This window comes from Felis catus, chromosome F2, assembly GCF_018350175.1.
Source record: "Felis catus isolate Fca126 chromosome F2, F.catus_Fca126_mat1.0, whole genome shotgun sequence".
Taxonomy (NCBI): domain Eukaryota; kingdom Metazoa; phylum Chordata; class Mammalia; order Carnivora; family Felidae; genus Felis; species Felis catus.
In genome coordinates this window covers 29,481,694-29,509,030 of record NC_058385.1, presented here as the reverse complement: position 1 = coordinate 29,509,030, position 27,337 = coordinate 29,481,694, and the positions used below count along the sequence as shown (strand labels likewise).

Below are 27,337 nucleotides of genomic sequence, written 5' to 3'. Positions count from 1 at the left end.
TTCAGTTTGGTCTCATGTGTAATCCATGGAACGAGGCAGAACATGCAGCTATATGGTGTCTTTTGAAATGTGCAGCTACATGATTTCAGAAGGGGTTCTTAGCTTCCAAATATGATATATCCCCTATATCATAGGGGAACCTGAAATTTCTCCCCTAAAACTTACCATCCGGTTTAGGCCTTCAAGAATCCGGTGGCTAATCTACAAATATCCAAAACCCCTTGGTGAGAATAAACCACCAAGTTCAGTTCTTCTTAACTAAATGTACATACAAACCGCCCGGGGATCTTGTTAAAATTCAGATTCTTATCTCAGGAGAGGAAGGGCTGAGATTCTGCATTTCAAATTAGTTGCTTGTCTGCAGACCACACCTCTGGTGGCCACAGTCTACACAGCAGTTCTCAAACTGTAGAGTGTGTCAGAATTACCTGGAGAGCTTCTTAAAACACAGATTGCTGGAAATCAACCGCCTGTTTCCTGATTCAGTAGGTCTGGGGCATGGCTTTGGATTTTGCACATCTGGTAGGTTTCCAGGTGATTCTGCTGGTCCACGGAGAACCACAGCTACATATGAAATGTGTGTGCCTACTCACTCCTCTACCAGCTCTGAGAGAAGGTGGAAAACATCACTCAGTCCTGCAGTGACTTGGCCCTGACCTGTATCTGCTATTTCTTCCATCCCCCTTAGAGCTAGCCCCAATCTCCACCACTCTTTGTAAACCTCCCAGCATACCCTCTGCTAGTTCACAGAGAACACAGAAGCCTTTGGATATGAACTAAATCAAATTCTTATCTGCCCTTCTGCCTCCCAAAATGTCTGTATCTACATCATTCTTGAGGCCCTTTCTCTTACAAGAGACAAATAAATGACCCTCTGCCTATACATCGTCAACACATCTACTGGGATCTGGATCTTACGACTCCTACCATTAGGATCTTTCTTCTTCACTTACCTCTCTTAATTCCTATTTCTTCTTTCTTTTGTTTTAATCATACCCAAATCTTTCTCCTCTTCAAAAATCCTCTTTATACATTCTCCTTCCTTCCTTCCTTTAGTAGTTAAATTTCTAGAAAAAAATTAAAACGCAAAATGTGTACTCCTCACTTTCTTAAATTCTCAGACGTTAAAAAAAAATCCACCATGATCTGGCTTCCACCCTCAGGAGTCCCCTGGAAATGCTTTTGTTAATATCACCAGCTTGTTACCAAACTGGCTCAATTTTCAGTCCTCATCTACAGTCTCAAAACACATTCAATTACTTTAGCAAACATCTATGTATGTTAATGAGTCCTGTATCAGGCAGGAAAAGACAAAACATTCTAAATTTAAACATACAAGGAATTTCGTTCCCACAGGTGATGAAGAACTGAGAAAACAAACAAGGGGTGTTGAGACAACCCAGAAATTAGTGACAGGAAGCTGCCACCCGCTGGCTAGAGGGGTGAAAGGAAAAGGTGGGATTATACTATGGCTCTGCGGCCCATGGGAATTAGAGCCACTGGTTTGTATGGGAGCACTGGAGCCATGGAGGAGAGGAGCCTGGTGGAGGGACACCCTAGAGCAGAGAAGGGGGAGAGATTTCCTAGCTTCTGCCTTATTCAATCCCACCAGTGCCTCTCTGGCCAAACCCAGGCAACAGCCCTTGAGAAGCAAGCCTGAGACAGAGCCTGTAGAGGTCAGCAACCTCTTGTAAAGAGCAGAGCAGGGGAAACACACGATGGCAAACTGGCCAGGGACCAGCACAGCTTCTAAATCAGTATACCCTTTCTAAATCTAGCTCTTAAATGTCAAAAAACCCATTGTACAACCGGATCCTGATGCCCAAGAGCACCTGAAACTCAACATTTTCCCAAATAGCGCTCTCTTCTCCACCCAGCCTGCTTCCCTCCTGCTTCTCCTACCTCTGTAACTATCACTAAGATCAACCTGGTTCCATGAGTCTGAACCAGACGGTTGTTGTTGGCTCCTTCTCTGGTGCAGCCCAATCCTACTGGACACCAGGTTTTGTTGATTTCTGCTTGGCAGGTATTTCCCATAACTACCCTCCTTTCACTTTACCCTCTGTTGCAGCTTTGTTCAGACTCTCTTCATTTCTATCTTCCATGCTGCTGCCAAAGTAACTTTCCTAACATGCACATTGAACCACATTCCTCCGCTGCTCAAAATTCTTTGGTTTCCCCAACAAGATCCGGAGTGCTGGTAGACAGGTAAGTTCTGAATCCCCGTAGGCCCAAGCACAAAATAACACTCCACTCCAAACACCGGGCTCTCCTTCTCCAAGGAAAGAAAAGAATCTGGATAAAGGGAAGCGGAGGAGACCCCTAAGACACGAAATTTTGCCTCGAGTGATTGCGCCCACCCTTCCCAGTGTCATATGATAAGGCTGGAAACAAGGCTCACGTCATGGCATGCGAGCTATCACTCAAGGCCTCGTGCTTAGAAGAGCCCAGGTTTGGTCTAATGTTCTGCTATCCCTGTCTTGAAATCCGAGATAATTTTGAACAAAAAGCCCCACATGTTCATATTACATTGAGGCCCACAAATTATGTAGCAAATCCTGGCTGGGAATACCTATGCGCCTAAACAACACGAACTGAAAGACAGTAGCTCTAAAAGATGGTAGCTCATATACTTAGAGTGACATCAGAGTTTTAGAGTCTAGGAAATCTTGGGTAGGGAATGACTCATGATTTGCAAGGTGTGTAAAAGGGATAAAGAGACCACTGAGGACAACACACTGCACATGAAGTGAGAATGGGAGAAAGGCATTTAAAGCAGTAGGAAAATATCACTACTAGTAGGATCATGTGGAAGTATAAACAAAACCTCCTAAAACAACAAGGGTGAAATTGAAACTGTATTGAAAACCTATGCGGGAGGGGGCGGGGAGGAAAAAGGAAATCTTTGGGGGAAGACTTAGAAAAAAATAGTGAAGAGTAAAAATCGTTATTTTTATATCCATTTTTTAACAATGTTTTTATGTTTATTTTTTTGAGAGAGACAGAGACAGAATGCGAGCGGGTTGGGGCAGAGAGAGGGAGACACAGAATCTGAAGCAGGCTCCAGGCTCTGAGCTCAGTACAGAGCCCAACGTGGGGCTCAAACTCATGAGCTGTGAGATCATGACCTTAGCTGAAGTTGGAAGCTCAACCGACTGAGCCGCCCAGGCACCCTGCACCATAACTAGCTATTTTTACTCTTCGCTGAGAATTGAATAAAGGGGGAAACCCTAAATTTCTGAAGGATACACTTAAGCTAAACAGAAGAAAACCTTTTATGTGTGGATTACCATATAAAAATAGCAAATTACCAAACAGCCAAGACTGCTCTTACATTTTCCTGTGGCTCGCCCTTCTGGTCTCCTCCTCTTTCTTCTCCTTCCTTTTCTTTTCCTCTTTGTTTTTTTGTTTTGTTTTGGTTTTTTTCTCTTCTCCCCTCTCAACCTCAGGGAAGGAGTGAGAAACAACAGTATTTGTATGAGGTTTTGTTTGAGATTTCAGTTAAGGCCGACAGTCTTGAAAGTCAGCTTTGCCTGCCATGTGGCAAGAGGAAGCAAGACATACAGTGTCGGTAGTGGCTGCGACTAGGTAAACAGATGGAGCGACCAGGGGCGTGGGGAGAGTGGGGTTTATAAATAGGAGGTGGTGGGACAGACGTGGCTTTAACAGCGATGAGAGAAAAAAAATTGCAAGTAACCTCTGTACCATAGTAAAAGGCATGGAAGACGACCAAGGCTGCTGTTCCGCACCCCCAGCCCTCCTTCATCCGTGCCTCTGGGCCAGATGGACAGTCCTCACACCTACCACGGTTTAGGGAAAATTCTATTGCCTAGTACGATATGGCGAGCACTGAGGAATTTTTAGATGCTTTACAAAAGTCTGTTTCCCATTTCCCCCCATATTAACGGGCATAACAATAACCACGAGGAAAAGAAATTTACAATTAGCATTTAAGAAATCCCAGGGGCATGTGCTGACATCTCATTATATTTTATGGCTTTCGAGACTCTTATTATAGGTTGCTGGGGTTAATTCAGGTACTTCTTCCCCTGGAATAATTTGAGAATAAAATAACAAACATAGGAACTAAAATGGTGTCGATAAAAATAGCCCAGGAGCTTTCAACAGCTCTCCACCCTCAAACCTGAAAATAGCCTAATTGGAAGCCCGATGAAGGTAATGAATGAGAAGTGTTAAATAGAAGCTAACAATTGAAAAATGTTAGGTTTTTAAAAGTAGCTAGGTAGATGAGAAAACACGGTAGTATTGATTTTGGATTTGCGGCAAAGTGCGATTTCTGTGTTCTTAATTAGGCTAGCCGGGTTCACCTAAAAATGAATCTGAAAAGCGAAAAAGGCTTGGGAAAGGTCTGAGCCTGCACTGTCCAACAACATAGCCACTCGCTACACAGAGCTACTAAACTTAATCAAAATTAAATACAATGAAAAATTTAGTTCCTCATTTGTACTAGCCACATTTCAAGGGCTCCATGGCTACATGGGGCTAGTGGCTACCATATTGTACGGTGCAGGTATAGGCCATTTCTGTTGTTGCAGAATGTGCCAGCAGGTGAACACTGTGTGCTTACACTTGTATTATGTTAAAAATGTGAAAGGGGTTAGGTTTAATATTCTGAGAAGATTATTTACGAGAGATATTATGGTGGTGATGATGCTGAGTTAAACTTGGAAATATTTCTATTAGGATGGAAAGGTTAAGCATGAGGTTTTAATTAAGGTACAGAACAGGAAGGCATGTAATCAATAACTAAGTAAATGATAATCAGATATGGAAACTTCATGTTAAGAATTCATCCCAGCAACAGTACATCTTGGACTGTAAGGAAACTATTATGTTGGATAAGCATATAAACAATATTAAAATGAAGCTTTGCAGCAAAAAAAAAATTAAAAAGAAAACAAAAATTGAAGGGAAATGATAAGGGATGAAATCTAGCAAAGGCTACTAGTACAACATTTGAAGGTAAACAGTGATATGAATTTGTAAATAAGATCAGCAAAAAAAGGTGGGGGGGTGGGTAGAAGAGCCCAGGAGTAAATCTAAAGGTTTGGGTAAGATAACAAAGAAATTTAGAGAAACATTTGCAAAGAATATGGCAAGTATTTGCAAAATACTAGAGAAGTATTTGCAAAAAAATATGACAATAGGATTTTTATTATGGAGAGCTTATACAAGTGGAAAGGAAAATCCAGACTCTTACAGGCATATGGACAAAGGATAAGAAAAGAATTTGCAGAAGGGGAACTAAAACTTGAACACATGGGGAAATACTTTTCTTCATTAATGATCAAAGAAATAAATTAAAACAAAATGAGGTTTGATGGAACATTTATCAGAGTAGCAAAGAGAGGGAAAGATGGAAAGAGTGTGACATGATCAAAGCAAGGGCGAATGCAGGAAACCAACCACTTTCTCATGGTTGTCAGAATGTAAATTGTGGCAACTCCTTTGGAAAGCCATCTAGTAAAATGTAGCAAGAAAATGTGCACGCTCTCTGGCCACTAATTCCACTTCTGGCTCTGAGCCTAAAGAAAGAATCCAAAAAAATGTGTAATACTTTCTATACAAAGGTTGATGGCACTCTATCTAAAATAGCAAGATGTGGGGCCCCTGGGTGGCTCAGTCAGTTGAGCGTCTGACTTCGGCTCAGGTCATGATCTCAGTTTGTGGGTTCAAGCCCCGCATTGGGCTCTGTGCTAACAGCTTAGAGCCTGGAGCCTGCTTTGGATTCTGTGTCTCTGTCTCTCTGCCTCTTCCCTGTTCACGCTCTGTCTCTGTTTCTCTCTCTCATTCTCAAAATAATAAACATTAAAAAAAAATAAAGATAAAATACCAAGATGTGGTGAAATCATGGCACAATGGCTTGACAGAAAATTCTGTACTAAGAATTATGCCATGAAGAGTTTTCACTCTTTATTTTAAAGTGAACTCCTCTGTATTTTTAAGTCAAAAATACAGAAAGTGGGGGACGTCCTTTGCCTCTTCCCTGAATCCCATTCACCTCCTGGAGGTTGGAAGATATCCTTTGGACACTTTCCTATCCATCTATCCTTTTCTCCATCTGAAATCACACTATGTAGGCGTATATAGCATATTTCGTGTGGTTTTGCTTTCCACACAAATGAGATCATGTTTAAATGTTATTTTATAACCTGCCCCTTTCACTTCAAATCTGGGCCCTTGTTCTTACGTGACACAATGACTTCCCTCACTATTTTCAGCCACCACATAGTGTCCCACACATTGTCAAAGGCTTCTTTCTAAACAAGCCTCCTTTGGCTGACTATTTATGTTGTTTTCAATATTTTGCTCTTAGAACCAGTGCTGTAGCAAGTCTCCCTGTGCTTCTTGGTGCTCATGTACCAATGTTTCTTCAGGATACTTAGCAACAAGTGGAATTGCTGACTTCAGATGACAAGTGCGTTTTAGAATTATGATTGATATCACGACAGTATCTACAAGTAGCCATTTATCCATACTCTCAGTAACACTGAATATTATCAAAGCTTTAAGATTTCTGTCTGACAGGTGAATATTATGTATAATTGTTTTAATAATACTGAAGTAGTTGTATTTTGGTATATATTAATTCTTGGTTTTATATCAAAAATGTTTTCTAATCATCTTTCACTTATTTTAAAACTTTTTAGTGGTGCATTTGTCATAAAGTTTAAATGGTTTTTTGTGGTCAAATTTACCAGCTTTTGCCATGGCTCTGACTTGTATCATTTTTTAAATGGCTGTCATTCCCCCAGAGATCATAAAAATATTTATGCACATTTTCTTGTAATATTTTCATGATTTATTTTTTTCTACTGGCTCGTAATCCATCTATAAGTTATAGTGCAGTGTGTGAGAGAAAAGCTTACGTTATAAAACCAGGTGGAAAACAATATGAAACAAACAAACAAAAAACCCCGATGATACATAGAAAAGAAATTAAAATAAATATATGAAAGCAATAACAGAATTGTCTCTGGGTAGGGAGATTAGATGTGATTTTTCTTTTCCCCCTTCGGACTGTTTCTATGTTTCAGATTTTGGATGGTATTGGTTATATTTATTAACACCTGATGGTCTTTTAGGTTTTTTTTTTTTAAGTTTATTTCTTTATTTTGAGACAGATAGAGGTAGGGCCAGTGGAGAGAGGCAGAGAGAGAGGGAGACAGAGAATCCCAAGAAGACTCTGCCCTGTGAGGTGGAGCCCCATGCCAGGCTTGAACTCAGGAAAGCGGGAGATCATGACCTAAGCTGAAACCAAGGGTCCTGAAGCTTAACCTGATTAACCGACTGGGTGACCCAGCTGCCTCCTTTTATGTTTTTTTTAATTGCTCAATACAATGACCATCCTTTTTTCCCTTCACCACGTGGTCTGGTGAAGACCTCCAATCACAACACTCCTCTGGGCCACAGATGTGGGTTCACAAGGCAGGCCTGAAATGGCCAAGAGCTCCCCTGCCCATGGTCGAAGGCTGACGCGTGTGTGGCCAAGGCTGCCTACAGACCTGGTTCTAGCTGACCAGATCATGAAACACATGACATAAACACACTCAGAGGGAGATAGAGACAGAAAGACAGAGGCCGATACATCACGTAAGCCCTGTGATCTAATTTTCCCCAAGCTCACGCTCATCTGTGGTTCAATTACCCAGGGCTGGTAAATCCCTTCCCCTCTTTTTTCCTTTAGGGTGAGTAGGATTTCAGTTACTTGTACCAAGTAATTGGAGGAGACTGGGAGGAAAAAAACAAGGAGGCTGGGAGGGAAAAAAAATGTAGGAAGAGAAGATGAGACAAAAGCTTCAGAGATATGCAAATATCACTAGGAGGAAGTAAATATACATTTAGGCTAAAGCAATCCTCACTTTGTAGAAAGGGACATTAATACAAATAACATAAAATAGCAACTACTTGGTTTGTAGCCATTAGAGCATCTTATCACCAAAGATAACTGGTAAACTAAGTGCTTGCTTCAGCAGCACCTATACAAAAATTGGAACGATAACTGGTAAAATAAGATGGTAGCAAGCGTATGCATAAGTTCAAAATTTTTGCATTCCCAGGAAAGCAGAGAGGACCCATGATATTAAGGGTGATGTTGACAGAAACAGATTGTGGTCTTAAGATACAGCACCTCAAACTGGCTTAGAAGAGACGTCTATAAATAAACATATGCGCATACGTTTGTAGTGATACACATTAGACTCATTTGTGGATTTTAATAACGGCATTTGGCTTAATCATAAAACAGACTTTAGGTCAATAGCTCATATCATGGAACTCAAGAGCTGGAAGACCTGAAAGAGTATAACTTGTTCATCTTAGGGTTGTGGACCCTTCAGAGATTAGGGGACTTAACTAGCATCTCGTGGCTAGGAATCCCCAGAACAGGATTTGGATCCAAGCCTCTGGGACCCCAGTCCCGTGTTCTTTCCATTGCTTTCAAGTGCCGATCTGAGAGGTCTTAAAGTGATCACACACACACACACACACACACACACACACACACACCACATACACACCAAAATAGCAAATATGTGTTATATTTAAAAAGACAGTTATTCTATCATTTTTATACTTGCTTAAAAAAAAATTCAAGACTCTGGGAGGTATTTTAAAGAACCGTGTTGAAAGTGTATTATGTGGTTAAAGAGGGTTTAAGTTAATTGCTCATGGAACAAACATTTATCTGGGTGGAGGTTTATGCTTGACTTAGACTTTCAGCCTGAAGGTTGTAATAAATGAGGGATTCTCTTAGCCTTAATCTATTTTTCATATGGTGGGATGACAGTCATCATCTGAAATTATTTTTAAGTTTCCCAGAAGTGTGGAAAAACTAACCTAATCTTACTTTTATAAACAGCTTAAGGGCCAAATTTTACTTTTAGTTTTAAAATAATTTTTAAAAGGAGCTACTATTCTCAAAAAATCCAACTATTTAAGGTTCAAAAAGACAAGAAAGAGCTATTGCTGATTAGTAAAATCTGTTGTATTTCTGAGGGAGCATGATTATTGTTTTTCTGAAGACTGAATTTAAGAACATTGAACAGAATGTCAAACTGAGCATGAGTTGTTTTTTGGGTTTTTTTTTTGCTACAGTTTCTCAGATACATATATTTAAAAATCGCTCTGGGGGGCGCCTGGGTGGCTCAGTCGGTTAAGTGTCAGGCTTCTGCTCAGGTCATGATCTCAGGGTCCATGGGTTTGAGCCCCCACATCAGGCTCTGTGCTGACAGCTCAGAGCCTGGAGCCTCCTTCAGATTCTGTGTCTCCTGCTCGCACTCTATCTCATTCTCTCTCAAAAATAAACATTAAAAAAATTAAAATAAATAAACATTAAACTTGTTTTTTTAATTGCTCTTGGTATCTTTGGGGCTCAGAACTCCAAGTTTCAAGCATCCTTTAAGATTACAAGAAATCAGTCATGAGGCAGTCAGTCGTTCTGTGGTTAAGGAGTGACACTTGCTGTGAAACCCATCCTTGGTCTTCCTCATTGGCGCTTCTCAAACTGTTCAGCCAAAGCATACGGGATCCAGAGAACGGATCCTATCCAAGGCTAAGAAGATGGAGTTCAATGTAATGCTTGACATGTTCGCTGCTGCGAGTTTTCATTCAGATTTTACGTTATACTTTATATTATTCTTATGTTTGTTTTAAGATATTTATTTATGGTAAGTATATATGAAATATTATACATATGAAATACATATAATAATAAATTGTAGTAAATATAATTATATATAATTATAAATACAATTGTCATATAATAAGAAATTAAACATAGTAAATAAATATGAAATGTTATTTCTTTATGTTAAACTTCCAGCACTCTTTACCCCCTCCTCTGCTTTATTTTTCTCTATAGCACCTATTGGATCTATGAAACCATATAATTTATTTATTTTCTTTGGTTATTGCCTACTTCCCTCCTCACTGAGGGCTATTTTGTTCACCGCTGCATACCAGTGCCCAGAAAAGGTTTGGCCCTCATCGGGGCTCAATAAATACATACTGAATGAATGATGGAATGTTTCAGACAATGACCTGTTGAATTAGACTGTCTGGAAGATGTTCCTTCTTTATCCTATGGCTTAGAGGCACACTTCATCCTCGGTGGTAAGCGTTCCTAGTTTTGGAAGTAAAAATGTGCTACGTTTAGGGAACATGGGGGACAAAGCAGCAATGACTTCTCCCCATTTGCTTGGCATCATGAGATATTTTTTTACTTCCTACCCCATGAGCACAGTGTGTCATAAGCCCATCATGAGGTATTTCTTGATTCCTATTGAATTAGATAATTCGATTTTACTTCCCACTAAATGTCCTCTTATTTCATGAGGCTGGTCTTCAGTGGCCTGCACAATGCTGCTTTTCCTGCCCATCTAGAACCTTCTGATCCTTCAAAGCCTAGATTGATCCAAAGTGCTTTTGTGACATTAGCTTTCACTTAATGGTCCCAATATTAAGGCCAATCTTTTTCTCCCATTCAGAGGGAATTCACTTAGACCCAAAGGGGCCAGGGAATAGGTGTGTATGAGCTCTGCTGAGGTGGCCTGAGATAAAGAACAAGCTGATTTCAAAGCATATATAGCAATTTTGAAAGAAAGTACAACAGTGTAAATTAGTACCTCTTCTACCAATCCACACACACCAGTCGCTCACTCACTTAGCTCTGTTTTTCTGCTCAGTTCTCAGGAAAACATTTACATTCTTTCAGCTAGGGTAATTTCAGACACAGAAAGCTTTATCCTTGGCCTGACCATAGCCCCTTGATAAGATGTAATCAGGCTTTTAAAAGTGTATTATTGCTAGTTATTGACAGTTATTAACAGTTCTTAGTTTGCTAAAAAGAGATCTACCTTGTTATCCTTTGAGAGTAACCCAAGCTATTGTGTTTATATACTGCTATCAATACATTGAATATTACAAGGCCTTATATAGACCTTCCTTGTACCAGGCACTCTTCTAAGATAATTGCACATATTAACCCATTATCATACAAAAGAACTTTATTATTAGGTAGGTGCTACTATTATCGCCATCTTACAGACGAGGAAACTGAGGCACAGAGAGGCAGTGACTAAAGGCACGTAGCTGGTAAGTTCTACAGCCAAGATTCAAACCCAAGCACTCTGGCTCCTGAGAGCATGTACCTAATCATTAACCTACTTGTCTCACAGCTTTGCTCCCTTTATTTTTGGGAGGGGGGAGGGGCAGAGAGAGAGGGGCACAGAGGATCTGAAGTGGGCTCCATGCTGACAGGGGAGAGCCCCATGTGGGGCTTGAACTCATGAACTGTGAGACCCGAGACCATGACCTGAGCCCAAGTCTGATTCTTAACCAACTGAGCCATCCAGGAACTCCAGCTTTGCTCCCTGTTATCGCCGTCCCCATACCTGTCAGCCAGCCCCTTGCCCTTGATCTTCATTCTTCCTGATCAGAGAAGGACCTTGCTTCCTCTCTCTAAAATCATCTCCCAAATCGACCACGGTAGACTTTTTGCATTTGGGATGAAACCACTTAAGTGACTCTTTTCATTCTTTGGAAATACTGATGCTGATTAGTTCTGTTCTTGGCTGGCCCCTTCTGTTCTACGCTTTGATCAAACACACCCATCTCTTAAAATGCTCAAACTATTTTCTCTCTCCGAATTCTTGAATGGAATAACTACAAATGAAAAGTTCAACCAAGAAATGCTATCATCCACATGGAGTTTGCGAAGATGAATCTGGTGGCGGGGTCTGGAGGGGGCTTAGGGGAGGGTGTGCTGCCGAGAAACTGGGTATAGAGAGCTCTGTTAGAAACTTTGATGTTTGAAGTCATGAAATGCCATAGGAACTGTGGAAATGGAAATGAAGGGGTGGATGCAAGAGGCATTTCAGAGAGAACAATGGATTGGACTTGTGGGCAAAACGGCCTCTAGGGATAAGGTAGAGAAGGGAGTTAAAATGATACCGCTATTTTGGGCCTGACTGATTATAATGAGAGTGTCATTACCTGAAATGGGTATATCAGGAAGCTAATCTGATTCAGGGAGAACAAAAAGTTCATTTTAGAATCTTTGTCATCATCCCAGTGGAAATGTTCACCAGTTGCAAGACACCATAAGTGAGCATTTAATGAGCTCCCTTCAAGTGTCTAACAGGGCACATGATGTTAAATCTCCTACAGTAATTACAACAAAAGGAAGCTGACGGTGAGGACATCTTTTACATTGGCCTGGTGACGGCATCTGCCTGAGTATTTGATGAGTTAGATCCTCCTCAGCCATCAGCTACAAAGATGGAATTTGGCATAGGATTTGTATGTAGAGAGTATGGCTTACTATCTAGCCTAAGCCCAAACAGTAGCACCTGACTTATCTTTGCCACACCTGGAAATCCTCAGTGTCGTTAGTTATATGGTAACCTCGTTATGTGCTTGGTTTCCAGACTCTTACTTCATATTAGCTTTTAAAAATAACAAACTCAGGCCATCTTGAACCATTGCCCCGGTTTGTTTCTCCAAAGGCCTCAGTAGTGCCAGAGGTCTACAGACTGAATGGTGAAGCCGGAAGCTTCCTGGAAGGGGGCCGTTATAATCAGGTACTTAAGGTAAACATGCAGGCTTGAAAGCTGAAAGACTTACAGACTTAGCACAGCGCCAAGAGAGCTCAATGGACAGGGCCTAGATTGGTGCTGTCGAAGACTAAGATTGGCAGGCAATGTCATGAAACGGTATCTTGAAAACCCAAGTGAGCCGGATGATTCATATTGGGAAGTGGCCCCAAATCTCAGATTGGTACACCTCCCCGGATTTCACAGAAGGACAAGAGTAGTCGCCATGCACCGCAGAGACCATTGAAACGACTTGCGGCAAATCTCTTCCTTCAAACTCTTGAGTTTGACCAACAGCCTTACTTCCAGCGAAGTCTTCCGCCCACCCTGCAGAAGGAATAATCAGCTGCGGGTTAGCGTTTGCCCCAGCGTCTGGGCCAAATGCTTAGAAGCACCAGATTTGCGGAGGCTGTGGGTAGGGAAAATAAATCCAGTCCGGGTTTTGTCTGAACGGGGGGACCGGAGAGCTGCGAGGAATGGCTCGAGAAGAGGGGGGCGGTGGTGGAAAACACTCAACACAAACAGCTCGCGCCGAGGGACGGCAGCTGTAGGCCCGGACCGCGCGGGCGCAGCGGGCCGGGAGAGGCGCGCGCGGGCCCGGCCGCCGGCCGCATGGAGCGCAGCGCGGCCCGCGGCTCCCGGGCGGCAGCGGCGGCGGCGGCGGCGGAGGCGGCAGCGCGCCGCTCGCTCACACCCACCCCCGCCCGCGGCCGCCGCGCCGCCCCGCCGTAGCTGCCGGCCGCCGGCGTCCCCGCGGGCCGGTCCAGCGAAGGCGGCGCCCGCGCCTCTGCAGCCAGTGGCAGCTGCAAGCCCGGGGAGGCGGCTCCCGCAGCGCCCCGCAGCCCCGCGCCCCGGGCGCCTGCGACCACAGCGGCCGCCCGGGGAGGAAGAGGAGGGGAAGGAGGAGGAGGAGGAGGTGACAAACTCTCCGGCTCCGAGCCGCGGCTGGCAGCCCGCGGTCAGGCATGCAGGCGCGGCGTCTAGCCAAGCGCTCCAGCCTGGGCAGCCGCCGGGGGGGCGCCACGCTGCAGGCGCCCGGACCCGCGCCCGCCAAGGAAGGCACCTTGCCCGGGCTCCCGCCCCTCGGCCCGGGCCCGGCCCCGGCCCCGGCCCCGGCCCCGGCCCCAGAGAGCTGGAGGCCGCCGCTGCCGCCGCCGCGCAGCGCCGGGACCGGCCCCCCTCGGGCCGCCGGGGCCGCCGCCGCCTCGTCGCCCGTGCTGCTGCTTCTGGGGGAGGAAGACGAGGACGAGGAAGGCGGGAGCAGGCGGCGGAGGGGGCTCGGGCGGGTGGAGGAGAAGCCCCGAGGGGGCGCGGAGGAGGAGGATGACGACGAGGAAGACGAGGACGAGGAGGTGGTCGTCGAGGTGGTGGACGGCGACGAAGACGAGGAGGACAGCGAGGAGCGCTTCCTGCCCCTCGGCCCCGGCCGCGCGGTCCTCAAGGGCCCGGCCCGGGGCGCGTTGAAGGTGCGTGCTGGGCACAGCGGCGCGCGCGGGACCCGCCGGCCCGGGGAGGGAGACGGGCCCCGGCCCCGGGGCTAGGAGCGGGCTGAGGCCGGGGACTGGCGACCGGTGGAGGCCGGGCCGGGAGGGGTGTGTCAGGCGGCGCCGGTGCAGAGCTAGGGAACTGGTTAGCTCACACCTCGGGCCCCCGGCACCTTTTCGAGGCGGTCCCCCCCGCCCCCCAGTCCCTCAAAGGCCGGGTCGGGTTTGTTGTCTCGTGTGGGTGCAGGAAAAGGACACTTCTCCCCAGTGAGGTAGGGAACTTGGAGATGGGACGAGGTAGGCGCGGGTTTACGCCGGGTGGGGACGCGCGAGGTAAGAGAGGGAGCGAGATTTTATTCTTCCCCGAGGAAGCAGGAGTATTCTCCGTATTCTGAGGGCTAGCCAAGCTTATTGAAACTAGCAAACAGCTTCTCTTGTCAATCTCTCAATCCCTTCTTCATCCAAGAACAATTGTTGATGAGTTTCCATCACAGATGTTTGAAAGGGAACCGGTAAGCCCAAAGCAAAAACCAAGCCCTTGGTTTCTACCTGCATTTAGCTGGCAGCTTTTGGCATTCCCGACCCTCCCGACCCCCTCGACCCCCCCATTTAAACTCGACATTGTTTAGCCTTTGGGTTTTTTTCCCTCCTCGGAATTGCAAATGGGGAAAAAAGAGGAAATTGGGAAAAGTGGGGGGGGGGGTGATAATTTGGCATTTAAAATGGATGTGAATTTCTGCTGAGAATTCTAGTGAAGTCTCTTGTGCACTGAAGCACAGAGAGATTTTTCCGTTTGTGTATCTTCAGGAGATAAGGGGTTTATTATTACACAACTGACTGGCTGGGCTTTCAGGCATGCGATTGGACAAAGCAAACCACGTTGAGGTTCATGCACAGTGTATGTTGCTAAGAAGTTTTGAGGGCAGCAAGTGGTAAGCGATGAAGTTAGTGTTTTTCCTCAAGAGTGGTTCTTAAAATCAACTGAGTAACTATTTACTGGAGTTTTCAGAGGATAGTGGTATATCAGGAAGAAAAGAAATACATAAACAAGTGAGCTTAATAGAGACCATTTATCTTCTGGGGCTTGGGGGAAAAAAAAAACTCCTCAAAGCATGAAATTGCAATTCCAAAGAAATGCTAAACATCAGCATTTAGAATATCCCAGAATAGACATAGGCACAAATTTGTTTCCTAGACCACCCTGGAAGTACGGGCTCTGGGAGTGAGAAATTTTCAGCAAGTAGTCATTCGGGATGATAGTTTTTGACAGTTGCTTGTTGGAATCCAGACCATGAGCTACTCATTACCATGGTCTGCTAAAAAGCCTGCATTGTATGGCTACAGGATATAGCTGGGATTGGAATTAAGTCACATGCATCAGTGACACTGAGTAACGCGAGTAGTGATTCCTTAGTGTTTTTGCCCAGAAATACTGACAGAAAAATTAATTGTAATTTATGCTCTGTGATCAAAGTAAACCTAATGTAGGAAAAAAATCAAACCTATGGAAACAGAATAACTGGGGTGTGATGATTCACATTATCAAAAAAGATTGTTTACATCTCCAAATTTCTGTTAAATTCTTTAAAAATGGGCTTCATTTTATAGCATTGTTTGCCCACAGCTTTGCTGTAATGTATACATTGAATAGTTTGAGGTATAATTATTTTTATTTTTTACTGCTTTCATGACATCTTGACACTGCATCTGAAGAGATTTTCTAATAGGTCATTTTTTCCTAATATTTTATTCGAATGCATATACAGTTTCAACAACTTATGCATATACTGATGCATTCATTTATTCAAATATTTATTGAGCACCTCCAGTGTGAGGTACTCTTCTAGAACGTAGCTGTGAGTGCCTTCCAGATGCACACATCTAGTGAAAAGAGTCATAGCAACAACAAACAAGTATGGCACTTGAGATTGTGATTGCGTGCTATGAGGGAAATAATGATGTCACAGAGTCTAGGCGAAAGAAGAGAAAGCTGCTGTGGTATGGGGTAGACTTCCATGAGGAAGGGACATTTGATCTGAGAGGCCTGACACGTGCAGTTTGGGAAGATCTTTCCAGCAGAGGAAATAACAGTTGCTAAAGTCTTGAGGCAGAAAGGAGAAAAAGGTGAATGTGGCTGGAACTTGGTAGGTACGAGATATGTCAGGGAGGCAGGTAGGAGCCAGCAACATAGGGCTTGGTGGGCCTTTCTAAAGTAGAGTATGAAGTTTTTGGCAAGTCGTAGGCAGTAAAGGCATACGAGGTGGTTTGCATTTTTAAAAAAATTCCTGCTGTATAGAGTATAGAAGACAGCAGGGAGAAGCAAGGAGACCAGTTGGGTGGCCACTGCTGCAGTCTGGTGAGAGGTGAGGGCAGTTTGGACTAACTAGGTTGACAGGAGTGGAGTTAGAGAGGAGTGGACAGATTCGGGATCTTTTGTGAAGATCAGCCTGTAAGGACTTGCTGATGGCTCAGGGGAGGAGGGTGAAGGAATGCGAGGCCCCAGTGTAGAGGTTTGTTAAATGTGCCATTTGCTGAGATTGGGAAAACTGGGGGAACAACCAATTTTGTGAAAGAAAAATCAAGTGTTCTTTTTGGTCATGTTAAGTCTGAGATGACAATTAGACATGCAAATGGAGATGCAATTAGGCAGCTGGCTGTAGGATGTGGAGTTGAGGGGAGAGGTCAGGGCTAGAGAGAAAAATTTGGGAGTCGGTAGCATGTTGATGTCATTTAAAGCTGGGGACTAGAAAGGGAGTGTAGGTCAAAGGAGGACAGCCTCGGGCCAGACTTGGACACGTCACTATTTAAGTTTGGGTGTAGGAGGAGAAACCAGCAAAGATGAATGAGAAGCAGCAGCCAAACAAATTGATGGAAACCAGAGAATGTAAAGTCCCATAAGCCAAGAGGAAATAGTTCAAAGGGTGGAGAGTGCTGAACTGTTGAATACTACTGGGATGTTGAGTAAGATAGGCATAGAGATATATCCACTTAGATTAGATAATGTGGAGCTTATTGGTATTCTTGACTAAAGAATGCAAAGGCAGAATGCAAAGGCAGTGATGTCCTCACCTCTCACTGAATGGGAGGTGAGGACATAGTGACACATCTGAAAAACCCTCTTAACAAGTTTTATTGGAAAAGAGAGCAGAGAGAGGGACTATCTGGAGGGCATATGGTCTATATTTTTTTTAACATAGGGTACAGTAGACTCTAGTGTAAGGACTACAGCATTATGGGAATTTCTTTTGGGGGAGGGGGATGCCTTCATTTTCTATTGCTGTGTGACAAATCACCGCAAACTTTTTGGCTTACAGCAGTTCTCACAGTATCTATGGGTTAAGAATCAGGTTCCACCTAACTGGGTCTGTTGCAGTGTCTCACAAGGCTGCAGTCAAGGTGTTAAGTGCGCTGTGTTTTCACCAGAAGGCTTAACTGGAGAAGAATGCATTTCTAAGTTCATTCAGATTGTGAGCAGAATTCATTCCCATGCATTTGCAGATTTGACGGTCCCAGCTTCTTGCTGGCTATTGCTTGGATCCCCTTTGCTCCACCCATACTTTTTCTCCCCATAGTGCTTTGTCACTTGAACTTCCTCAATACGGCCTCTTACTTCATCAAGCCAGCAAGGGGAATCTTAGCGCCTGTCTTAGGAAGGTAGAATCTCTCATAATTCACTATAATCAGAGGAACAGTACGCCATTATTTTTGCCATATTCTGTTGGTTAGTACTGGGTCATAAGTTCCACCCACACTAATGGAAGGAGATATACAAGGGCATGAATACCCTTGGAAGAGGGTGAGGATCCTTGGGAGTCATGTTAGGGAAGAACCAAAGATGCAGAGAGAAGAGAGAAATTGCAGAAGGAAAGTCCTTGGGAAAGCCACAGTGGAGGGGACGTGTAACCCAATCACAGGGGTAGCCTTTAACAGAAGCAAAGAAACTTCTTCCATTGAATTAAAGAAAAGGTAGGGAAAATGGGTAGTCGTATATTGTATGATAGTCAAATGAAGTAGTATTTGTCTTACGGCTTCTATTTTCCCCATGCAGCAGGAGGGAAGGTCATCAACTGAGTGGAGGAGAGTTGAAGGCTTGGCGCAGTGCTATGGGAGAGTAGGAGAGCAAACATACTGAGAAAGCAAATAGAGCTGCCAGAGAGTATCAAGGGCCCATCTGATATCTGTGGTTTTCCACTTATGGTGCAAGCAAGTCTGACTTGGTATATGATTGTCCCAAATTCATTCCATGACTCATGCATGGAATAATAGTAATAAATAATGCTTATTGACTATCTAGTATGGTCAGTTGGTACAAGTCTAAATGTATAGTCTCATTTCAACTTTATTTCATATCCATGAGGCAGGCATTATCATTATCATCGTCATTTTACAGAGGTGCTAAGCAACATAAAGATATACAGGTATTAGGTGGCAGAGCAGGTGTTTGAGCCTTGGGAAGTTGAACTCCAGAGCTATCACCCTTATTCCTTATACCATATTGTCTCCTTGTAGACAAAGCAGAGAGCAGGATTCCTCAGGGATAGCGGTTAGCCAGCTGGATGAGCAATGGAAAGAAAGAGAAGAACATACTGTTGAGGAAGTTGGTATACCTGTGACTTAAGAAAAGTCAGCTGTGATTTAAGAAAAGGACAGGAGGGGGGTGAGGGATGGTGAAGAGGTCATAGGTTAGTGGGTTGGAGAAAACAAAGAGTTAACCAAAAAAATCAATAAAACAATGGGAATGGAATAAATGCAGGACAGTTTGGGTTCTAAAATATCATCAGTATGAATGAATATTTGCCAAATATTTTTAAACCAAGATCTATACTAAATGCTGTATATGAAAGAAGGTTTCATTAGAAATTATAATTTGGGAATCAATATGGCCCTTTCTCCACAGCTGAGGATAGAGATGAAATACCACACCTGAGGTAGGGGGCCACCTACTGGGAGCATGGTTCACATCTGTGGCCTGAGCTTCTAGTCACCTAAATGGAATCTCCCATAATTTATTTGGGGTTTATATACCCCAGGAGGACTTGGGATGGCCAAGGAGATTGAGGAATAGGTGGTATAAAGTATCTGAGATGTGTTGCTTGATTATTGTAACGGACACTAATCTAGGCTTTAAATGAGATAACAAAGAAACTTTGTATTGCACCTTTCTGTTTCTGATCAGAAGAAGCTTACGTATTGATGTGCGGTGGTGAGATTCTGCCCTCCACCCCCCAAAAATGTGAACCTCCTAGGCTCCTATATAAGGAACACTAAGCACAGTAAATAATATCTTTATCCAGAGTTTAATAAAAAAAAAAAAATACAAGGACAATGTCAAATGGAGGAAGGATTCAATAGTGAGTTGCTATTCAATTAAGCAAAACAGCAGGGGCAGAGATAACGAGGCCCAGGGTTGTGCTCTGTGATGCTGTGCCTTAGTGTAGGGACAAGAACTGAAGCATCTGAAGAGATTGATCATTTGTTGGCATAATGGTTTAGGAAAAAACTGGATATGAAAGACTGGTAGTACTTCTATCAAGAGTTCATCTACTGGGGCACCTGGCTGGCTCAGTCAGTTAAGCATCCGACTTTGGCTCAGGTCATGATCCCACGGTTCATGAGTTCAAGCCCTGCATCAGGCTCTGTGTTGACAGCTGGGAGCCTGGAGCCTGCTTCACATTCTGTGTCTCCCTCTCTCTCTGCCCCTGCCCTGCTCACACTCTCTCTCTCTCAAAAAGTGAATAAATTAAAAAAAATATATATATATAAAAGAGTTCATCTATTGAAAAACCATGAAGAAAGACGTTTAAATGAGATAATACATGTCAAAGTTCCTACTCTCGGTACTGAATAAATATTAATTGAATGGAATCTGCTTCCTAGGTGCCAGCTCTTCAAGGATGGTTAACACATCTATTAGACTATATCTTGAATATCAGATGACTTTTAAGAATCCTTTGGCAGAGTCTGTGCAGCAAACACTGAATTCCAATTTGCTAACAAGCATGTGTCTTACAAATGCTCTGTGTTGGCTCAAGTGAAAGACATGTGCTTAAGATACCAGACAGAGTTGTCATTCACTGAATCATAGACTGCTGGAGTTGGAAGGGAAACAGAGATTATCTAGTAATCCAATACCCTCATTTGACCACTGAGGACACGGAGACCATGAAAAGTGGAATGCCTTGTCCAGCTAGAGCTGCTTAACGAGTTTGGTGGGGCTAGGATTAGCACCCTGATCTGCCAACCTCAAGTTATGACCCTCAAGTTAGTTTCTTGTGCTAAGAATGTTCTGCCGTTCACTCCCTTAGAACTGTGGCTAGAGAGATCACAACTTTCTGAAGTGATCTGCCACTGCTTATCAACTTCTATTTGTGGAAAGTTCTTCCTTCCTACATAAAGTACCTCAGGCAGAGGTGACCTCACTGCGGCTGTGGTCGCATGTGATAGGCTGGGCGGGACCCCCTGAGAATCCTGCCTGGGCCAATCCCTCATCCCTGTGCAGTTTCCAAAGGACATGTGTACTCAGCCCTTAACTGGGACCTCTCCTCCTTCGCCGAAATGTTCCTACTAGTTGATTATAGAAGCATTAGAAAAAAGAGGGGGAAAAGCAAGAAGCCAAGACCTATCTTGAATCTTCTTACCCCTGACTCTTACTGAGAAGGAGGCAGAGGCAGTTACAGCCCTGTGTGTGCTTGACTTCTTAAAACACAGAGACACTATTCATTTGTAAAGCTGTCCCAGTCAGATTACTGTGTCTTCCACCTCAAGAAGGGTTCAGAGAGGAGAGAGGCACGGGAGCCTTTCCCCTCCCCCTTCAGTGTGCAGGATCAGAACTTCTGACCTGAGCTACTGGTCTTGTGACCGTGACTTGATACAAAGTCTGCTAAAGTCAAGGAAATTTGCCCTGTCCAATCTCACCTTAAGGTGAATGCCTGGTTTCCATTAGACTTTCTGAAGTATTCGAGAATATTCGGAGGCTCTCATAGCCAGCCAGAATTCTGGCCTAGCCAAATCTCTATCGTTGAAATAAGGGTGATTTTCTTTGGGTTTGTTGTTCATGTAGAAATTTAGTATGGGCTCTTGCTTATCATGTCCCTAATACACATGTGGGAAATAACAGTGAATAAGACCTACTTTCAGGGAGACCACAGTCTAACAAATTCCTGCCAAATTGTCTGTAAAGAAGTTTGAAGCCCTTTTTCTTCTTTATCCCTAAGATCAAAATTAGATATGCTGAGAGACTTTACTTGTCTACCACAATTTGGGATGTAATTTTGATACGTACCCTAAAACAATTGTAGCCAAACAATCTATACTAAGAAGATTGTGTGGTTTGGTCAGGAGGTAATTTCTGAGTAGCTAGTCCAAGCATGAGTTTAAATCACTGAATCTGGCATATAACCTTGGTTGCTCTCACTGGATGAAATGGAACAGAGTATCACTGTGAGATAGGTGTAGTAGAATTAAAGTGATTAAATTGTTACGCTTCATCGAAGATACTGTTTTGGAAAGTCCAGCGTTACGATTTATATGTAGGGGAAACAGGCTCAACTCTAGAGTTTTGAAGGCAGGTCTGGGAGTTTAGGGTAAAGAGGTTAGCAGTAACATATGGGGGGGAGGGGGTACATTCAACTTGCAGAACAACCTGGGGCCTTGAGGTGCAAAGAAACAAAGGGATCCTGCCTTTATGTTGCTCTATGAGGACTGACTGACAGCGTGTTGTATTGATGCTCTGCCCTACGGTTACCAGTAACACACTTGCTTTCCTTACGTTTTTGTCATAATGGAAGGTTAAGTGAAAGTAAAATCTTCCTGATTCAGACTAATTGGGGATGGCTCGTCAAAATAAGTGAATGTCAAAAGTGCTCCAACATTTTAAATGAAATCCATATTTTAAAGAGGTGGTGTGCCTTGAAATACCGTTTGATCAAACCTGCAGACAGAATAATTTGAGTCCATTAGTGTGACCTTCATTGTGCGCTCTTCAGTGAGATGGGAGAGAGCAGGCTTGAGTCAAAGCAGGTGTTCCTGCTAGCTACCCCTGACTCCACTTTACCTCCCTGTAGATAGATCAAGAAGTGATATAACACAGGGTCTGGATTCAAATTCTGGCTTCTCTATTTGCTAGTTGTATGGCCATATCAAGTTGCTTAACATCTGTATGCTTTGTTTGCATCTATAAAATTAGGACAATGTTGTCTTGTCATTGCCTGTTGTTATTGAATATGGCCCAAAGACCTCCTGAAATTTGAAGTGGATGGCAGTTTATCTCTTTTGTGGTTTCAGAGAATCTTTTATAAAATTTTGCTCAAGGATACAAAATTCCACAGTTATTTTGACTATTACAACCTCCTCCTTATTATGTTACCAAGGTATTTAAGAGAACTCCTTCCTGAAGTGACTTCGTTCATCTGAATTCTCTGGTTCCATTGTATACGTGGTGAGCTTGAATCTTGCTTTTTATCTCAGGAAGCTGTGAGCCATTTATATACTTGTGCAAAGAGGACAGATATTCTGTCTCTTAGGTTCATAGTCTGCTCAGATCCATAGCTCTTACACTAGAATAAATGCTACTATCCAAAGAGGTGAGAAGAGTTTTATCATATGCATTGAACGTGCGTTGTTTAAAAGCTGTGCTAAGGGGGCGCATGGGTGGCTCAGTTGGTTAAGCATCCGACTTCAGCTCAGGTCATGATCTCACAGTTTGTAGGTTCGAGCCCCATGTCAGGCTCTATGCTGACAGCTCAGAGCCTGGAGCCTGCTTTGGATTCTGTGCCTCTCTCTCTGCTTCTTCCCCCCCACCCCCACTCTTTCTCTGTCTCTCTGTCTCTCTCTCTCTCTCTCTCTCTCTCTCTCTCTCTCAAAAATAAACATTAAGAAATATTTTTTTTAAAACAGCTGTGGTGAAAATAACAGTAATGTCATCTTCCACCACCTCTCACTTCATATGGCGAAGACTCTCCGAGGTGTGGGTTTGTCCTTCCTGTTCTCCTCTGCATTTGAGTCTAGGACCTGTTGTACTTTTGTTTGGTCAAGAAGTCATTCTTTGTTCTTTCAGTAGATTGGGATGTGTAGCCCAAAGTGTACCTTTCAACTCTGGTACCTACTTGCTTCTACTATTAGGGAGAGATCCAGAAGGAAGAGAAAAGGACACTATGGTTAAACAACTTGGGGAAATTCTGGTTAAGAACAGAGACATAGTTTTTTTTTAAGTTACAAAACATTTTAAACATAGAGGAAGTTGAAGCATAGTACAACACGCATATACCTATAAATATATACAGAAGTTATTGATCATAGATGCCAATGGCCATTTTGAGTTTCTAAGAAGGTGAATACGTTTAGATACATTTAGAAAATACTGGTTTATAATTATTTTTATAAATGAGAAATCCGTGGATAAGTATCTTATATTTGGGATAAATAACTGAAACTGCATTTAAAAAAAATTATTTTGAGAGAGAATGAAACCAAGTGTGAGCAGGGGAGGGGCAGAGAGACAGAGTGAGGGAGAAAGAGAGAGAATCCCAAGCAGGCTATACACTGTCAGCACAGAGCCCAACATGGGGCTGGACCCTAAAATCGAGTGACATCATGACCTGAGTCAAAACCAAGAGTCAGATGCTAAACTGACTTGAGCCACCCAGGTGCCCCTAAAGCTGCATTATTAAAGAAATAAACTGTCACACATGCAGAGAAAGATTAAAGTGTTGTTTGTGGGTCATGCAACCTTTGAAATATTTTCCCTAATAAAGCTGATAATTTTTTCAGTGTCAAGTTTCTAAAACAAACAAACAAAAAAGAGTATTTCATGCGGTAAATTTTCACCTGCATATCTGTGAATACCATTCTTGTGTGTGAAGTTTAAAAACTGGTAGAGAACACTACCTTTCTTGGTATATCAGTCTCCATTAAGGGTCAAGTGGAGGAGATGGCAGTTGTGAGAGGTGCCATCATAACAGAATTAAAAAGTGCCAAGGGAACAGAAAATCACAAGGTGTTTATACCCAGGAAAGAGTATCCGATAATATGTTTTCCACATTCTAAAAGGAAAATGACTTAAAATAGCAGAATAGTCTAAATGAAAAGAGCATATACAGTGGGTAGGATATTTGGATTGACACATTTTCTGTCAGCAACAGTGTGACTGGTGCATAAAGGAGTTAAGCATTTGTGAACACTGAATACATTGTATAAGGACTCATATTGTTCAATATTTATTTCAGTATTACCCAACATTTAATGTATTATAATTCATGGAGGAACCTCAGAGTTAACGTCAGTTGACCCTCTTTGTAATCTTGGAAGGTGAATATTATTATACCCATTTATATTTGTGGAAAATAAACCCCAGAGAAGAATAGGTCAGTTTCTTCTGTCTGTCTGTCTATCTATCATAATTTTGTACCAAATAACATAGATATTTGTCAAACACTGGAGAAAACAGTGAGGACCAACAGATTTAAGAACTTAAATCTGGTACTTAAGCAACAGTGGTAATTTAAAGAGATAGGAGTATTTTGGGGTAAATTATAAAAACAATATGAAATGCAGTTTTTATAGGTTGTCATAAACATTTCATGTAGCTTGTGCATGCTTTACAAGTCAACTACAAGAGCTTAGTAAAGGCCAATCAATACTCACTAATTTCCGTTAATTTAGGTTAGGACCCAAAGTTTATTTAAATAACATTTTTTTTTAAAAAAGTAAACTTTTGAGGCGTTAAGGGAAAGACAACTTGTTGCATACAAGGGAGCCCCTATGACTATCAAATTCCTCAGCAAAAACATTACAGGCCAGATGGGAGTAGCATGATATAATCAAAATGCTAAAAGGGAGAAAATTTCAACCAAGAATACTATGCCAAGGAAGGTTATCATTCAGAATTGAAGAAGAGAGCTTTTTAGAAAAACAGAAGCCAGAGGAATTCATCACTGCTAAACCAAGCCTTACAAGAAATGTTAAAGGAGCTTCTTTAAGCTGAAAAGAAAGGGCACTAATTAGTAACAAGAAAAAATATGAAAGTAAAACTGTTATCAGTAAAGGTAAATATATAGTAAATGTAGTGAATTAATCACTTATGTAGCTTATGTAAAAATTAAAAGACAAAAATAGTAAAAACTATACCTACAAAAATTAATTAAAGGATACACAAAAGAATATAAAATGTGACATTAAAAACATAAAACTTGGGGGAAAGGAGTAAAATGGGAGAGTTTTAGAATGGGTCCAAACTTAACTTGCTATTAACTTGTTATAAAATAGACTGTTATATATATACACTGTTATATGTACCTCATGGTAACTACAAAGCAAAAACCTATAGTAGATACACAAAAAATAAAATGAGAAAGGAACCTAAGAAAATTACACTACAGAAAATCATTAGAAGACAAGAAAAGAAAACAAGAGAACAATGGAACAGAGAGAAACTACAAAACAGCCAGAAAACAATGAACAAAATGGCAATAATACATACCTGTCGGTAATTACTTTAAATGTAAATGGACTAAATTCTCCAATCAGGAGACACAGAGTAGCTGAATGGATTTAAAAAACAAGACCCATCTATATACTGTCTATAAAAGACTCACTTCAGATGTAAGGACACACATATACTGAAAGTAAAGGGATGGAAAGAGATGTTTCATGCAAATGGAAACCAGAAGAAATCCGAGGTAGCTATACTTATCAGATAAAATAGGCTTTAAAACAAAAATTATAATAAAAGACAAATATGGGCATTACATAATGATAAAGGGTTAGTCCAGCAAGAAGATATAACATTTGTAAATATTTATCCACCCAACATAGAAGCATCTAAATTTACAAAACAAATATTAACAGATTTAAAGGAGAAATTGACAGCAATATAATAATGCAAGGGGACTTTAATATCCCACTTATATCATTGGGTAGATCATCTGGGCAGAGAATCAATAAGGAAGTAACAGCATTAAATGACATATTAGGTCCGATGGGCTTAATAGATATCTACAGAACATTTCATCCAAGAGCTGCAGTATACACATCCTTCTTCTTTTTTTTAAAGGTTATTTATTTTGAGAGACAGAGACAATGTGAGTGGGGGAGGGGCAGAGGGAGAGGGAGAGAGGGAGAGAATCCCAACCAGGCTCTGTGCTGCCAGCACAGAGCCTTGATGTGAGGCTCAAACTCATGAAATTGTGAGATCGTGACCTGAGCCAAGATCAAGAGTTGGATGCCACCCAGGTGCCCCTACGCATTCTTCTTGAATGCACGTGGAATTTAAGTGTGCATATTCTCTGGGGCAGACCATATGTTAAGCCACAGAACAAGTCTTAATAAATTCAAGAAGATTGAAACCATGTTAAGCATCTTTTCCAACCACGATGGTATGAAACTAGAAATCAATTACAAGTATAAAACTGGAAAAATCGCAAATATGTGGAAAATAAAAGACCTGAACAACCACTCGGTCAATGTAGAAATCAAAGGAGAAATAAAAAAATACCTTGAGACAAATGATAATGGACGTTTAACATACCAAAGTCTGTGAGATGCAGCAAAAGCAGTTCTAAGAGGGAAGTTTATAGCAACACATGCCTACCTCAAGAAATAAGAAAAATCTCAAATAATCTAACTTTACACCTAAAGGAAATAGAAGAGCAAATGAAGTCTAGAGTTGGTAGAAGGAGGGAAATAATAGAGGAGAAATAAATAGAAAAAAGACTAAAAATACAATGGAAAAGATCAATGAAATTAAAACCCATTTTTTTTAAAAGATAAAATTGGCAAAGTCTAGTGACTAGACTCACTAGGGATAAAGGAGAGAGGGCTCAAATAAATAAAGTCAGAAATGAAAGAAGTTACAACTGCTATACCAAGGAAATACAAAGCACCAGCAGAGACTACTATGCCAACAAATTGGACAATCTAGAAGAAATGGATAAACTTCTAGAAACATAGTATCTTCTAAGACCATGATGAAATAGAAAAATCTTAACAGACTGATTACTAGTAAAGTGATTCAATCAGTAATCAAAAAAACTCTGAACAAAAGTTCAAGACCAAGAGGTGATTTATACTGGTGATTTATATTAAACATTTAAAGATTTAATATTATCTTTTTCAAATTTTTTTTAAAAAATTGAAGGGGAGGGAATGCTTCCAAACTCATGTTACAAGACCAGTATTACTCTGATACCAAAATCAAACAAGGGCACCACAAAAAAAGAAAATTACAGGCTAATATCCCTGTTG

At 42.1% G+C, this 27,337-nt stretch overlaps 1 protein-coding gene across 2 annotated transcripts in view; it reads left to right on the top strand.

Annotated features, from left to right (window-relative positions):
* The first annotated feature begins 13,439 nt into the window (after positions 1-13,439).
* The window catches only part of ZNF704 (zinc finger protein 704), a 251,738-nt gene continuing 237,840 nt past the window's right edge, over positions 13,440-27,337 (top strand). For both annotated transcript variants that reach the window (XM_023248442.2, XR_002739471.2), the window contains exon 1: positions 13,440-14,080. In XM_023248442.2, coding sequence (XP_023104210.2) covers positions 13,580-14,080 — 501 coding nt within the window. In that variant the 5' untranslated portion in view covers positions 13,440-13,579. The remainder of the gene's footprint in view (positions 14,081-27,337) is intronic.